At 38.6% G+C, this 14,971-nt stretch overlaps 1 protein-coding gene across 2 annotated transcripts in view; it reads left to right on the top strand.

The window, feature by feature from the left end:
- The first annotated feature begins 476 nt into the window (after window positions 1-476).
- Window positions 477-14,971, top strand: part of RAD23B (RAD23 homolog B, nucleotide excision repair protein) — a 32,096-nt gene continuing 17,601 nt past the window's right edge. The window contains exons 1-4 of one of the 2 annotated variants that reach the window (XM_081152015.1): window positions 504-915; window positions 10,173-10,258; window positions 11,797-11,878; window positions 12,714-12,793. In XM_081152015.1, coding sequence (XP_081008141.1) covers window positions 12,782-12,793 — 12 coding nt within the window. In that variant the 5' untranslated portion in view covers window positions 504-915; window positions 10,173-10,258; window positions 11,797-11,878; window positions 12,714-12,781. Of the gene's footprint in view, window positions 916-10,172; window positions 10,259-11,796; window positions 11,879-12,713; window positions 12,794-14,971 lie in introns of both variants that reach the window. The other variant, XM_081152014.1, reaches the window with a different exon arrangement.

The raw sequence follows: 14,971 nt of genomic DNA, 5'->3' as shown, positions 1-14,971 counted from the left end.
CGAGAACCGGTCGCCACCACAAAGGCTCGGCTACCCAACAAGCGTCCTGAAAGCCGCGGGCTCACTGCTGCGGTGACCGCGATCCTTTCACGGCAGCCGGGCCCCGACCTACCGCCCTCTAACTCCCCAGCTCCCCAGCTCGGCTCCCACTCGATCGGGTCTCCACGCAGCGCTCCCCGGCGACAGCTACCGGTTGCGCAACGCGAGCAGCCGGGCGGCGTCGGCACGTGGGCGGAGCCTCCGGCGGCGGGCGGGAGCGCGCCGTGATTGCAGACGCTCCCAGGCAGCCCCGAGAGCCCTCGAGACGTAGGGACTGCGCCTGCGTACGCCGGCTCCAGGCCGCGGACATTCCAGCGCCGCCATCGCCCCGCCCCAATTCCGGGGCGGAGTTCTTAGCTGCGCCTGCGCACAGCCTCGCCGCAACCTACGCCTGCGCACTTCGCCAGCCCGGCCCCATCCCCCAGGTTTTCTCGGGTGGGGGAGGGGGCGCCTCTCGGCGAGTCACGACGATGGCGGTCACCAGCTTGTGGTGAGCTAGCGGATTTTCTCCTTGTCTCGACCAGCTCCTCGGGGCAACTGCAGACTCAGTGACTGGCGCCAGGCGCTTGAGGAAGCACGGCGACCGGAGCTCGCGGGAAAGGCCGCAGTCGCGGAGGCAGCGGCGCGGCCCGAGGCCACGGCTGGGGGAGAGGCCGCTCCGCCGGGCGAATGTGACAAACCCCCACCCCCACCGCCTTCCTCCCGAGTGCACGAGGAGCGCGGGCGACCCCGGGGCCCCGCCAGGCCACAGACCCCGCCCAGCGGCCAGCACCCGCAGCAGGCCCAGCAGCTGAGCTGCGCGGCGGCACCATGCAGGTCACCCTGAAGACCCTCCAGCAGCAGACCTTTAAGATCGACATCGACCCCGAGGAGACGGTGCGAGCGGCGGGGAGCGCGGGGCAGGGGCGGACGTGCTTGGGCCGCGGGGAGCGCGAGGCGTCCGCCGGGCATGGGTGGGGGACGGCGTGGCAGTGTGCGGGGTCCCCGCCTCAGCTCTGAGCGGGGCCGGGCGGCGCGGCTGAGCGGGGAGAGCCCCGGGTGCACCCGGGAGATCGCGGTGTGCGTGGGTCTCAGGCTCCGGGCGCTGGATGAGGCCTGAGGGCTCCGGGCGCGGGCAGGACCCGGGGTCCCGGCCCCGATGGCTTGCGGTCGACCCGACCCTTCAGAGTTGGCCACGGGCTTTGTGGCAGGACTAAGGGGAAGCAGTGGCCGGACTCCGAAGGCCTGGTGGCAAATGGCGTGGAGCACACGCACGCGGGGTGCTGCAGGCCTTGGCCTAGGAGCTCTTCTCTGTGGGGCCAGAGGGTGGGTGGGTGGGGCCAGGGCCTCCTCGGCGTTGTAGCCCGGCACTCTGGGGTGGGCGCATGGGGGCGGGAGATGTAGGCGTCGCTGCTACCACTGCGTGGACTTGGTTAGGCGTTAAGATCTAGGAAGGTGGTAACCGGAGCTAATGAGCCTTTTAAAAAAGAGAGTCAGGTTCTGTCTGCCTCAGGGTGAGGGTGAGGCGTGGGGAAAGTGAATTCTGTGCCCTCTTCCCCCCAGAGTTGGTTACCTTTTTATTTGCCTATGTGTCTTGAATCCTTTGGCTGCAGTTCTCCCGCCACCGAACCCACACCCATAGGTAGATTGCACTTTGAGGCTTCTGGTGGTGAAGATTCTTGCTTTAGGGCCCTTCAAATCCAAGCTCAAACTCAAGTCCATGTTAGCAGGTTCTCGGAAGTGTAGGGGTGGGAACCCCACATCCTTCCCACCCCAATAAAAGCACTTCATGGGAGAAAAAGAAAATACAAACTTTTAATCTCCTCTGCAGTTAAGCCTTTGAACACTTCAGAAATCCACATGGTAAATTATCATGCCACCTTCAGTATTTGTGACTGCAGAAAGAGCCACTATGTTGAAATCAGTACAACTTTACACCAAGAATCTAAAAATGCCATGAGCGTACATTTACTGCTTATGTTTTGGAATTGTCATTCTCTACACTCGTTGAGGTCATAATGCTAAATTTAAACCAGCAACTTTCTGCCCATCTATATTTTTTAAAAGTTGATGCTATTCTTGGTGGATATCAGGGGGTGTGGTATTAATTAAACAGACCTGGGTTTCATTGTGACTTTGTACTTATTTGTTATGTACCTGCCTTGCACAGATGTGAAGATTAAATGGTATTTAATTGGTGGTCACTAAATGGAATTGATTATTATTAATCATCCGCTACCTTTGAGTGAGGTTATAGTAGTGTACGCTTATCTCATTTAATCTAAAGTTTTCTACATCTTTAATCATTTAAGAAACGTAGTTCCCAACCTTTTTGGAATTGTGGCACAAAATGATCTTATTTCAAGATATGTGTAGAAGTATGCTGTGGATTAAATTTTTAAAGGTGCAGGAGATACCGTTTATAGGTGAGAAACTTCAGTGTCCTCAGAAGTAATTGACAATACACTGTGGATTGATGTTACTAATAGAAATCAGATTCTTGCATATATTCCATTACTGCTTAGTGTGCACTAAGAAGTTAGGGGATGAAAGTTACAATGCAGCTGTCTTTTTAATGCTTTCAGATAAAACTTCATAAAATGTCTTATTTGATTTTGGTCCTTTGTAGTATAAAAATGTTGGTGCTGCAGGAACTTTACCAGCTTATAGTAGTCAAAATTAATTCCAGAATTATTGAAACAAGATTTTTAAATTATCTGTGAGTTTATTGAAGTTATTCAGTGACTTTCTACAGCTCCACTGAAATGTTTATATTTTATGAGATTTGTGTAGCTCTTTGGGCACTTTATACATACATTATCTTTGAGCCATTACTGTGTATAGATTTTTAACTATTTGCTATTTTCCAGTTTATTTCCAAGGCAATGTATTAGTTATATGAATTATAAATATACTTCTAGGAGTATGCATATATTTTCAGAAAGACAGAGTGGCTTCTTTATTTTGCCATTTGTAGAAATGTAAAAACTAACACTGTCTGGGGCAAGAAATGAAAACATTTAATCTGATATATGGAACATTCACATTAAAATGAATTGTAGATTTTCATTTTAATAAATTTAAATTTCATAATTTTTTTCAAGATAGAACTATTTTAAGTTCATCTTTACAGTGTTTTTTTAATTAATATTTTCAGTACAGAATTTGAGTGTAGAATTCCAGTAAGAGATAATGAAGATTACATTAGTATAGAGAGACTAAGTATCCTGTTTGTATTCTAATCTGTTGTGAAAACTAGGTTAACCAAGGATATTAGAGATCTAAAATAAAGGTAATTGATTATAGTGAGACTTGTAGGGAGATCCACGTAAAATGAACAGATTTTAGTCTGAGACCTATTTTGACTGCCCAAAGGTTTGTCCTTGTTTGATGTTTGCTTAGAATGAACTGAGGAAATTAGGCAACTTGAAGTTGCCAGTACAGAAACTCTTGTGGGGGCTGAGCAGGAGCAAAACTGAGTGAAAGAAAGAACTGAGAGATCAGAACAATCTTGGGAGTGATTCATTTGTTGAACAAGTAAATGTTTAGTGAGCTTTGACTGGCAGGACTGGAGGAACACAGGGACTTGTAGGACCTGGTCTGGGTCTTCTGGAAACCTAATTGACCTAGTCATGGCTTAGGGCTGGGCTGTAAAGGGACAGGCAAGAAGATTTGTTTTTAAAGTGTTTATATTTGCTTTAATTTTTGAATGTTGAAAGTCCTCCCCCCTTTTTTTAACTAACAAAACTTTCTTAACACTAGCTATTTTGAACTATTGCTAAAGTCTTTTTATTATTACGATAGCAGTGCATCTCCTTTTATAAAATAAACAATATAGAAACAAAATGAGAAGGTGGGATGGGGAAACAATTGCTGAAAGAATATTCTTCATGGTGTGGAGTTCTATTTTAAATAGATGGTTTATTGTAAAAAAGAAAAGAAAAGAAATTTAAGCTATATAATAAAGCATTCTATGTCTAATAGACTGATATACAAAATTCTTAGTTCTAAAGGTTGGTGGTGTGATGGATATTTAGAGGGAAATGGAGTACACAAACTTTTTAAGCTCAGACCCAAAGTCATTTCATTTTTTTGTTTTGCCATTACTTAAACCCATTAATTGAGAACAGGTGAATTAAAGAACAAAAACTGATATTACTGTAATATAATGCAGATCTTATTGTATCACTGAAAATGACAAGAGAGAGTTTGTAGTATGCAGATTTAATCCTTCAGTCTGCTAACCCCTGCCACTGTTGTGTGCTTTCAGTAACTGGACGAAAAAAAGAAAAAACAAACACAAAAAAACAGCTGAGATGAGACTTTAAATGCACAAGCTGAAGTGTAATTATATTACTATATAAGTGACAACAAAGCTCTCTATATACATTGGAAGTTTTTGACAAGAGAATCGTAAAGATACAGTAGTTTTAATTACTATAAACAGCATAGTTAGCGTGCTATACAGTAATCTGCAAAGATTTGCCTTGCTATGTTATTTATCTGTATAATGTTGATTATATTATAAAATATTGCTTTAGTATTTGTTCTGTATATGGTGTTTGCTAGCCATTTTATTAGTGAATTTTTCCTATTGTGGTTAGTTGTATTTTAATACAGTTGTGATGGAAATGGTTCCTTATTGTAGATATTTCATAGATGATTAAAATATCAAGTAGTAAATGTATTAAAATCTATATTGCAGAGATGAAACTAAGGTTTCTTGGCATATTGGTAAAACAAAGTATGGAAAGAACCTGGGAAATCTGGTATGATTTCTGCCAGACTTCTGCTCTTTCTATACCTGGCACACAGTCGGCATTTAATAAAGATCTTTTAAATGAATTGAATACATTTGTTTTGGTGAACTGTCAAGTCAGTGATCCCTCATGTTTACATGTTGATTCACTTATTTAATATTTGTTGAGCACTTATTAAATGTCAGGTCTGCTGTCATAGTACATACATTTATAGTGGAACAAATCAGTCAGAAAACAAATTTTTATTTTATTTTTGTTGATCCTCACCCGAGAATATTTTTTTCCATTGATTTTTCAGAGAGGGAACGAGGGAAAGAAAGAAACACACACATCAATTGGTTGCCTCCTACAACGAACAAATTTTTAAAACCAGATAGTGGTTCAAACTACGTAGATAATTGAAATGGGTAAGGTAATGTGTTAGTGCATAATAGGGTGGCTGCTTTTAGTTGGTCACAAAAAGCCTTTTTGAATAAGGTGAGTTTTAAACTGAAATCTGAATAATAGCAAGCACTCAAGTGGCGAGAGTATTTTCCATAGGTAAAGACCTTGTTTAGAATATTGTCCCTATGTGCCGAGATTTGGGTTAGATCCATGATCAGGGCACATACAAGAAACAACCAATGAATGCATGAATAAGTGGAACCACAAATTGATCTCTCCCCTTCTCCCCCCCTCCCTCCCCCCCCGTCCTTCTCCCTCTCTCCCCTCCCTCTCTAAAATCAAGAAATAAAACATTTTAAAAATCTTTTTTAAAAAAATTTAGAAAAAAGGACTAGTTCAAAATAAAAAACACTTATAAGAGAGTGTGTTTGGGGAATCAAAAAGGCCTGTATTGCTGATCTGGTAGGTGGAGTGTGGAGCAGGGCAGAGAAATTAAGAGATCGGACGGTTAGGTTAGGGGCCAGAATCTGTAGGGCTCTAATCAGCTGGGGGTTTTCAAAGTAGAATAGGAAACCTTTGGGGGATTTTAAGTAGAAGAGAAAACTGATTTCCTTTATGATTTTTAAAGAGTCACTTGGACTGCTATATGGAGAATGGATAGTAGTAGAATGAGCAGGAGTGAAAGCGGGTAGACCAGTTAGGCTTGCACAGCTTTGACCAGGGAAGTAGAAGTGGATGGATTTGAGATAGTTTGGGAATGTAGAGTTGAGAATTTTTTGATGGATTGGAGTGAGGAAAATTGAGAAATCAAAGAATTAAACCTAGATTTTGGTTGTATAAATTATGTGAATTACTTATGTTCTTTTCCTGAGATGTGGAGGGCTGGAAGAGGAGCAGGTATGGGAGTTGGGGTAGGGACTCAAGACTTAAGTTTAAGATGCCCATTAACATTCAGGTGGGGATGACAAGGAAGTTTGTTACGAATCTCAATTCCAGAGAGAAGTTTGGGCTGCAGATAGGCAGCATATTTGGTTGACTATAGCCCATGAGACTAGATGAGATCATCCAGTAGTCTTTTTTAATGCCTAGTCTTTTTTGAGCCCTAATGCTTAAACTATTCATTATATGTATTTAATTACCGTCTGTGCTACTAGAATTGATGAGAATGTTGCTGGATAGTAGGATAGGACCTATGGCTGAATCCTGGAATTCTCTAACGTGAAGATTTAGTAGTGATGAGGTCAGTCAAGGAGCAGCCTTTGAGGTAGGAAGAATCCAAGAGAAGAACATGTTTCAAGGAGGAGGAAAAAGGTCATGAATCTAATAATCGAGAAATCAAAAGTAAGATTTAAAAGAAGACATGACCTTTGGTTTTGGCAACTTGGAGGTCATTATTGACCCTGATGAGTAGTCTGCATGGAGTGGCGGGGCCAGAAGTTAGATTTGAGTGGATTGAGGAATGCTTGGGAGATGAGGAAGTGGACATAGTATCTATGGACATTTAATTATCCTTAACATTCTGCCTTTTCCTGGTGTAGCTGCCTTTATCTGTGGGTTAAAAACATGAAAATGATTACAGTGATTCTAAGCTTCACAGCATGTGGTAGGCGTTATTTTAAAAAGAAACTCATACTAGAATTGTGAAAAATATGTGATGTTTTAAAAAGTTTTAAAATAGTGTATGTTTTTAAAAAGAAATTAAGACCAGTGTGATTAGTAACTTACCTGGGGTCATGCAGTCAGTGACCTTGGTGATGGAGTTTCAGTATCTATGGTCTTGCCCATACCCTCACCTTCTATTGCTTAAATTCTCATCCAGTAATCTTTCCTCCTACTCTACCTCAGTCCCATTGATTATATCTAGCGCTTATTACTGTCAGCTATAGATCTTACCCCATCTCCACTAATCTGATTTTGGTATCTTACTTTACCTTCCCTCTGATTCCAGTTCTCATGAGACCTATAACCCATGTAATCCATATTTCTTTTCACTGGCCCTCCCCTCACATTATTGCTTTCACCTTGACCCAGCTGCAAATAGGGCTGGTGATTAAAATCACCATAGCTTGTCTCTTGAGCCAGGCTGCCAGAGTTTTGACCCTGGTTGTAGCATTTGCTATGTGACCATAGGCAAGTTACCCAATTATGTGCCTGTTTCCTCATCTGTAAAATGAGAGCACTGCCACCGGAAAGTACTGACTTCATAGGGTTTTGAAGGTTATATAAGTTTGAGATAACATACATAGAGTGCTTAGAGCCGTGAGAGTGCTTGGCAACATGGTTCCACTCACACTCCATTGTTCTTACTTGGAAAACCCCAAATGTGATTAAATTCAACCCTACGTGCTTGCACCTGTGCAGCTAGAAAATGAACATATAGCCACATTGGCCGTTGTAACTTGCTCCCTGAGCCCACACAGCTCAGCTGGCTCACTTCTACCTCTGTGACTTTCTAAATAAACTTATAGTTGAGTCTTGGCTCTGAATTCTTTCTTAGCCAGAATACAAGTACCAGGGTTGCTGAACAGATGTCCAGTCTGACTCCACTGCTCTAACACCTGGTGCCATTCTCACCAGGATGGTGGAAATTGGGATAATTTTTATTTTCTTCTTTTGACTTTTCTGTGCTCCAAATTTTCTTCATTAAAGATACTACTTCCCAACACTAGAAAAAAATGATAAAAATAAATTAAAAAAACAAAAACAAATTCATGAACATTAACCTTCACTAGGCCCTATGTATTGCCTGATAGTCATAGATTTCCCCGGTACATTCACTCTTCCCCTGCCCCAAGCAGATTTCATATCTCCTCCTTATTTTCAGGTGATGACCCTAGATTTTATATTTTATTGCAATTTTATATTTTATTGAGAATATAGAAACAATTAGGACAACTTTTACAAGGGCCTATCAGAGCTACCTACCTGCTAGCCTATTGTGGAATGCTATCTATTGTGGATGGTGCTATTCTGAGTACAATCACTCCTCTTTTCAGCTATGGCCTATACTACTATGTCATCTATGAAGGACATCATTCCATCAGTTCTCCTTTTCTCTTCTGCATCATTGCTTTTCCATTTCTAGAGTATACAAATATTTTCCCCTATTTTAAGTAACCCCACCCCACCCCTTGATCTACTCCCCTCTTCAGCTGCTCCCTCATTTCCTTGCTCGTCCTTACAGCAAAACTTAAGATCAGCTCTTGAATCTGTTTACTTTTTTCTACATCTTGCTCTCTTTCAGATGTATCATACTGTTTCTAAACTAGTTTTCTTCCACTTTGTAGTTGTCCTGTGTCCTTGAGCACAGTTCTTAAATCTCTTTTCTCATTGGTGAAATGGAAGTACAGTAATAGTAACTTATCTGCCTTCATAGCGCTGATGTGATAGGTGAGATTGTGGAGCTGAAAACTGAATTGTGAAATTGGAAATTTATGCAATTTTAAAAACGAATTCTGCTTTCATCAGTTTTCCATTATTGATTAATGTTTTCACCATCCTTTCTGAAAACGGTGTGTGTAAATAAGATATCCATCTCATTCTCTCAACTTGATGTAATCAGCAGTTTCAAACAGTTTTTAAGAGCCTTTTTTTAGCTTGAAAGTTGTGAGATTATTTGATGGATAATGTATAACGTTTTTGTCACTTTTGGAAAGAAATGTGCTAAATTTAAGTCTGCCATAGCACAGTGAGTCCTGCTGAAGGATACCACACCATCTGTTCCCTATAAGTTGGGATAAATAAATTCCTTGTGTAGTGTCTCAAAGAGCTAATTTTATACTGAGTGAACTTTATAAACCCTTTAAAACATTATATAAACCTTTTCCAGCAGAGGAGGTGGACTGGCTAAAAATGACTAATATATATGAACAGATCCTAGGTTCTTCAACAGGTAGATAAATGTTTATTTGTCATGCCCTCTCCCTTCTCCCCCACACAGTTCTGGTTGAATTTGGTGCATTAGATCCATTCTCTCTGCCTATATAAAACCTTTCAAAAGTTACAGATATCTTGGGAGTTTCTATTTTTCCACTTAGTCTTCAAACTGTACCTCTTTTGATCTTGTTGAAATACTATCAGGAATATATTTTTTATAATAGGATAGATTAAATTGGTATGAATAGGTTGGCTTAGGAACCTAAATACCATCATTTTTGTGGGAATCAGATTGAGAGGACAGTGCAGGTTTGCAATACCCTCTCAGAGAGTGGAAGAGAAAGCTAACCAGGAGAACAAAAGGACTGAGGATGTCGTTCATTTTCACCAATAGCATTTAGAAGACTGGATATAAATGAATAGGCAGTTGGTTAGGTAGTTAACAGTGAGATTTGTTAGCTAAGTGAGAGAGAGGAGAGTGTGACACCACAGAGTGGTTGAAATAATTTTATGTGCCTGGCAGGAGCAGCAGAAAGACAAGGAAGCCTGTAATATTGGGAAGAAAGTGATAGAAGCAGTGGCGTTGTTGTCTAAGCTGAATAGAGCTAACAGTAAAGATAAAAAGGAAAGTAGAGGATATGGGGACCAAAGTCCTAATGAGTTACAAGACCAGGTGTAGTGAACAGTTGCTGAGAGAGCTGGTAGGAGTATGGCATTGGTACTTAAAATTTCAAAGATGGAGCAGTTTGGGGATAACAAGGTTTAGTCTGTGACTACTAGACGACTTAAGTGGATTGTAAGAAAGATCATTGTATTTAGGTTAAGGAACAATGCCAGAGTTTTGGACAGGTCAGTGAACCCAGTTCCAAAGTCTAGTTTAATTATTTTCTTTGATACATTACCTGGAGTGATATTGGTGCACTATCTGAAGTGATATTGCTGGGTCAACCCCCCCCCCCAAAAAAAAGTTGAGACATTTTGGTATGTTGCCCTTTATCACTTGATACTCTCATTCTGAGGATGTATCTCTTCACACTTAATACCAAGAATTGTTCAGGACAGTCTTTACAGTATTGCAGTCTCTTGGACTAAGGATGTCTGACATTAAAGTCTATGCTTTTGGCTGCCCTGCAGGTGCTGGACCTGCTGGTACCACAGATGCAGCTGCTGTGCTGCACCTGTGATGTCAGGGCAAAGAGGAAGTAGCTACTAAAATAAATGTAAATATGAATATAAATATATATATATATATATACACACACACATACACACGGGCGCACACACACACACACATATATACAGGATGTCCCCCCAAAATGTATACATACTTTAACATCTCAGAGCTCAATTTTGAAAATGAAATGTATGTTAATGAACACTGCCTTTATAATCATTCAAAGTGTGTATATACATTTTTGGGGATACCCTATATATGCTTTTGGTTACTAAAGACATTGAACATTTTTTTTGACTGTGTAATTGTGAATTTCCTGCCCCTGCCATTTGTCCACTTTTCTTGGCACGAGAACCTTTTCTTTCCTACCATTTCGCTTTTCTTAATTTCTTTGATTTGCATTTTTCCTTTTAATATATGTCTTGTTATTTCTGTTTGAATTGTGTGCTTAGTTTATTAATTTCCCTCCTTTGTTTAATAATAAACAATTTTAGTGTTAGTCTAATTACTTTCATAGCCAAACCATATAGGTATTGATGTGTATAGAGTCCTCATTGTTATGTTAATATTACTTAATCACAGTTTTTATTTCTTTGAAGCAAATGTTATTTACTAGTAAATGATTGAAATTGTTTTGTTGTTGTTGACCTGCTTAATTTACAAGGGTTTTTTCCCCACCTTGTCCTTTTTTTATATGCACAGCTAGAGAGTGGTCATTACTTATTTAGGCTTTTAAAAATAGTGAAATAGTCTTTGTAGCTAAAGTTAAAATATATATATGGGTCCTAGAAATAAAAATACAATTTTTATTGGATAGAAATTATATATGTATCAATTAAATCTATCTTGGTTGCCTACTCATCCTCACCTGTCAAAGAATGAGATTCCTGCTTTTTTTTTAATTTTTTTGTTTCATTTTTTTTTTCCTAAACATTATATGCTGTATTAATTTACCCATTCAGCATGTAATAACTGAGTACCTACTATGCTAAACCGCTGTGTACTGCTCTGAGTATTGAATTTACTCATAGTGACACGTGGCCTGTAATTCATGATTTTCACTAAGCAGTCATAGTTGCGAATATTGCATGACTTCTTTCTTTCTAAAAAAAAAAAAAGTGTGGAAAGAAATTTATCGTTTACCAGAGTGCTCTAACTAGGCTCTGCTACCATTCAGTTGGTTTTGAGTGAGTCAGTTAGCATTTAAGATAGCACTGCTCAAACTTTTTGTTTTCAATATCCCTTTATACTAAAAAATTATGGAGGACTCCAACATAACTGTTGTCTCTCTGCTTATTTATTTATATTTACCATATTAGAAATTAAAACAAATATTTTAAATGTTTATTTAAAAATTATGAACCCACTACATGTAATTAATATTTAATAATATGGGTTAACTGAATGAGTCTTTTGATATGATATTGTAAAGACACTATCATTATGTTTTTAGAAGCAAAAATTAATATGTATAAATTTACTTACATCATTTATTCAGATTCTGGATTGTCATTTGTTGTTTAGACTTTTCAAAACAAAAATTTTTATTTTTCCTCTAAACAAAAATTTTTATTTTTCCTCTAGGTGAAAGCACTGAAAGAGAAGATTGAATCTGAAAAGGGGAGAGATGCCTTTCCTGTAGCGGGTCAGAAATTAATTTATGCAGGTATAGATTGAATATTGAAATTAATGTGCCATTTTCTTCCTCACTGTGATATTTTTTTAGTTTTAGAAATTGTCATTTTATGAATTATAGTGTGTACAAATTGGTTCTGTCAGAAACATGACTGTACAGATGGAAGCAGTGAATGGACAGTCATTTGAATATATTAATATTCAGTCCCCTCTTTATGCACATTTGCTTTATATATATCTAATGGTGTTGGTTTTGTTTAATCTTTTGTAAGTTTTTGTATTTTTTAATGAATTTTTATTGAATAAATCTGATGTGTCACATTGTATCATTTCTTGTCATTTCTCTATACTAAATCATTTTCTGAAGTACTGTTCATTATGAGTATCACACTTTTATAACATTGGAACATTTCTGTTTTGCCTGGTATCTGGTATTTGTGGGAGTGGGAAGGTGGTTCTTTTCTCCTTCCTCCCATGAAGAAGTTATAGGCTATTTCCCAGGGGGAGTCCTTGTATAATATCAATTTTGAATTTTATTTGTCTTTATAATGTCCTTTCTTAAGTCCTAGTTAATATTTTTTTAACTGTCAACTCTTTTTCTTATAAGTAATAATTTTTAAGAATTGCTTGGGATATCTGTGTACTGTATATGTGTTTAATATCTTTTAGTCAAATTCTTATTCTTTCTTAACTGTCTTTAATTGTGTTTCCATTTATATTTGTCCTCATCTTGGCTGATTGGTTAATGTTTTCCTTTGGGAAAGTATTAATTGATAGAATTGTCATTGATGGTTGTTTTAACTTTAGTTATGTATAAGACAAAAGTTACCGTGCCTTGAATAACACTTTTTTTCTTAATATACTAGGCAAAATCCTCAATGATGATACTGCTCTAAAAGAATATAAAATTGATGAGAAAAACTTTGTGGTGGTTATGGTGACAAAAGTAAGTTTCAGCCTTCTGTATATCTTCTTGTATGTGAGTTTTTAAATAGTAACTGTCCCAAGTCCAGCCTTGATGCCTTTGAGTGAATACAGTTTATGCACATCCAGAGTGGTGTGCACTTAACTGTTTTTAAAGGTTTTAATAATTTACCTTGCGTCAGCCATAAGTTGATAATTTTACACATTTGCAGTTGAACATAATTTTAAATAAATTAAAACAATTGATAAATAGAATGTCATGTGAAGAATTGTTAGGTTTTGCTGGAGTAGTAAAATCACTGGTTATGTAATTATTAGAAAACATGATTCTTGGAAATTGAATTGTTTCTTATTTTGTAGTTTTTAATAAGAGTGCCTTAAATGTACTTGCTAAATTAGGTACTATACTTCACATACTCCTCAGAGGTTTGTAGCAAAGGCATGTAGACTCATAATTTCAGTGATATTTTTTAGCTAGTGGGATAGGTATTTATTTATTTATTTATTTATTTATTTATTATATCTTTATTGATTTCAGGGAGAGGAAAGAAGAGGGGGAGAGAGAGAGAAACATCAATGATGAGTCATTGATCGGCTGCCATCTGCATGCCCCCACTGGGGATCGAGCCTGCAACCCGGGCATGTGCCCTGACCGGGAATCGAACTGCGATCTCCTGGATCCTAGGTCGATGCTTAACTGCTGAGCCACGCCCAGCCAGGCGGGATAGGTTTTTAGAAACTGAAAAGGAAAAGGCAGCTGAAAAAATAATGGAATGATTATTGTGAGGAAGTTTATAACAGGAACTTTTTTGTGATTTGTTGGACTGAAATATTTTTGGGACAAGTTATAAAAGCCAAAGTTTTTCTCTAAAGCAGAAAAAATAGGTTCTTTTAGAGCCTATATTTGTATACTTTTTTAACATTACGAAAGCATTCAGTGAAGAGTTAGACTTAGAAAAGTGGTAGTACTCATGACATTAATTTTTAGGATTGAATTGTCTAATCTGAGAAGAATAGTGTTACTTGTAGCACTGAAAATAATTTTAAATTAGAAACCAGTTTATCAAAGACCAAAAAATAGAATAAATATGGTGTTTTGTTTTTAATCCTCACCGGAGGATATGGTTTTATTGATTTTTATAGAGAGAGAGAAACATCGATGTGAGGCAGGAACTTGGTTGCCTCCTTTACATGCCCCAACCTGAAACCTTTTTGGTCTATGAAATAATGCTCCAGCCAACTAAGCCACACAACCACGGCTAAATATGGGTTTTAAAGTCATAAAATAATTGATACATGCAGTAGGAAATAGAGTTCAACAAATAAATTTTGACAGCTACATACTTTTGTAGTAGCAGTTTATATGGATTGGTCTTGAAAATTTTTAATCTATTAAGAACCATATTGATTTTGCAATATTCAAGCACTTATTCAATTAAATATTAAGCTTTAAGTACAGAGGAACAAATCACACGAGGAGACTGTCTCATCTAGTGTTTAAAAAAATATGATAAAAATATACATAGCACAAAACTTATCGATTTAACCATTTTTAAGTGTATGGTCCAGTGTCATTAAGTACTTTCACATTGTGCAGCCATCACCACCATCTGTTTCCAGAACTTTTTTCATATTCCCAAACCGAAACTGTGCCCATTAAACAGTAACTTTCCATCCACACATCCCCACCTCTATGTATTTCATGTAGGTGGAATCATACAGTATTTTCCTTTTGTGACTGACTTATTTCAATCCATGTTGTAGCATTGCCATCCTTTTTAGGGCTGAAGAATATTCCATTATCTCATCTAGTTTTATCGTATGTAGTACATAATGGAAAATGTGGTGGCCACACATTTGGATATGTATTTGTTATCGGTCTTATTACCTTTAGTATTATAGTAATAACCTCGACTGTTAGAACATAATTAGGAATTAGCAGGATAGGTCTCAGAATAGGTGTATGCATTTGAAGAATAGCTACTTGGAGCCTAGCCTATTCTTATTTTACATAGGATTCCAGTGATATTTGTGGTTGCTTTATTTTCAAGTTAATAGTGGAGGCCAGCTATCAGAAGGCGAAGAAGACTGATATAATTAGGCATTATGGAAGCAATGAATAATTATCTTATTACAAGGAAGAGACAAGAAAAAGCAATTAAGATAAAAAGCAAGCAGAAAAACTTCAAAAAGCAGGTGG

The sequence above is a fragment of the Miniopterus schreibersii genome, assembly GCF_964146895.1.
Source record: "Miniopterus schreibersii genome assembly, chromosome: 11".
NCBI lineage: Eukaryota > Metazoa > Chordata > Mammalia > Chiroptera > Miniopteridae > Miniopterus > Miniopterus schreibersii.
This window is presented reverse-complemented; position numbering and strand designations above follow the sequence as displayed.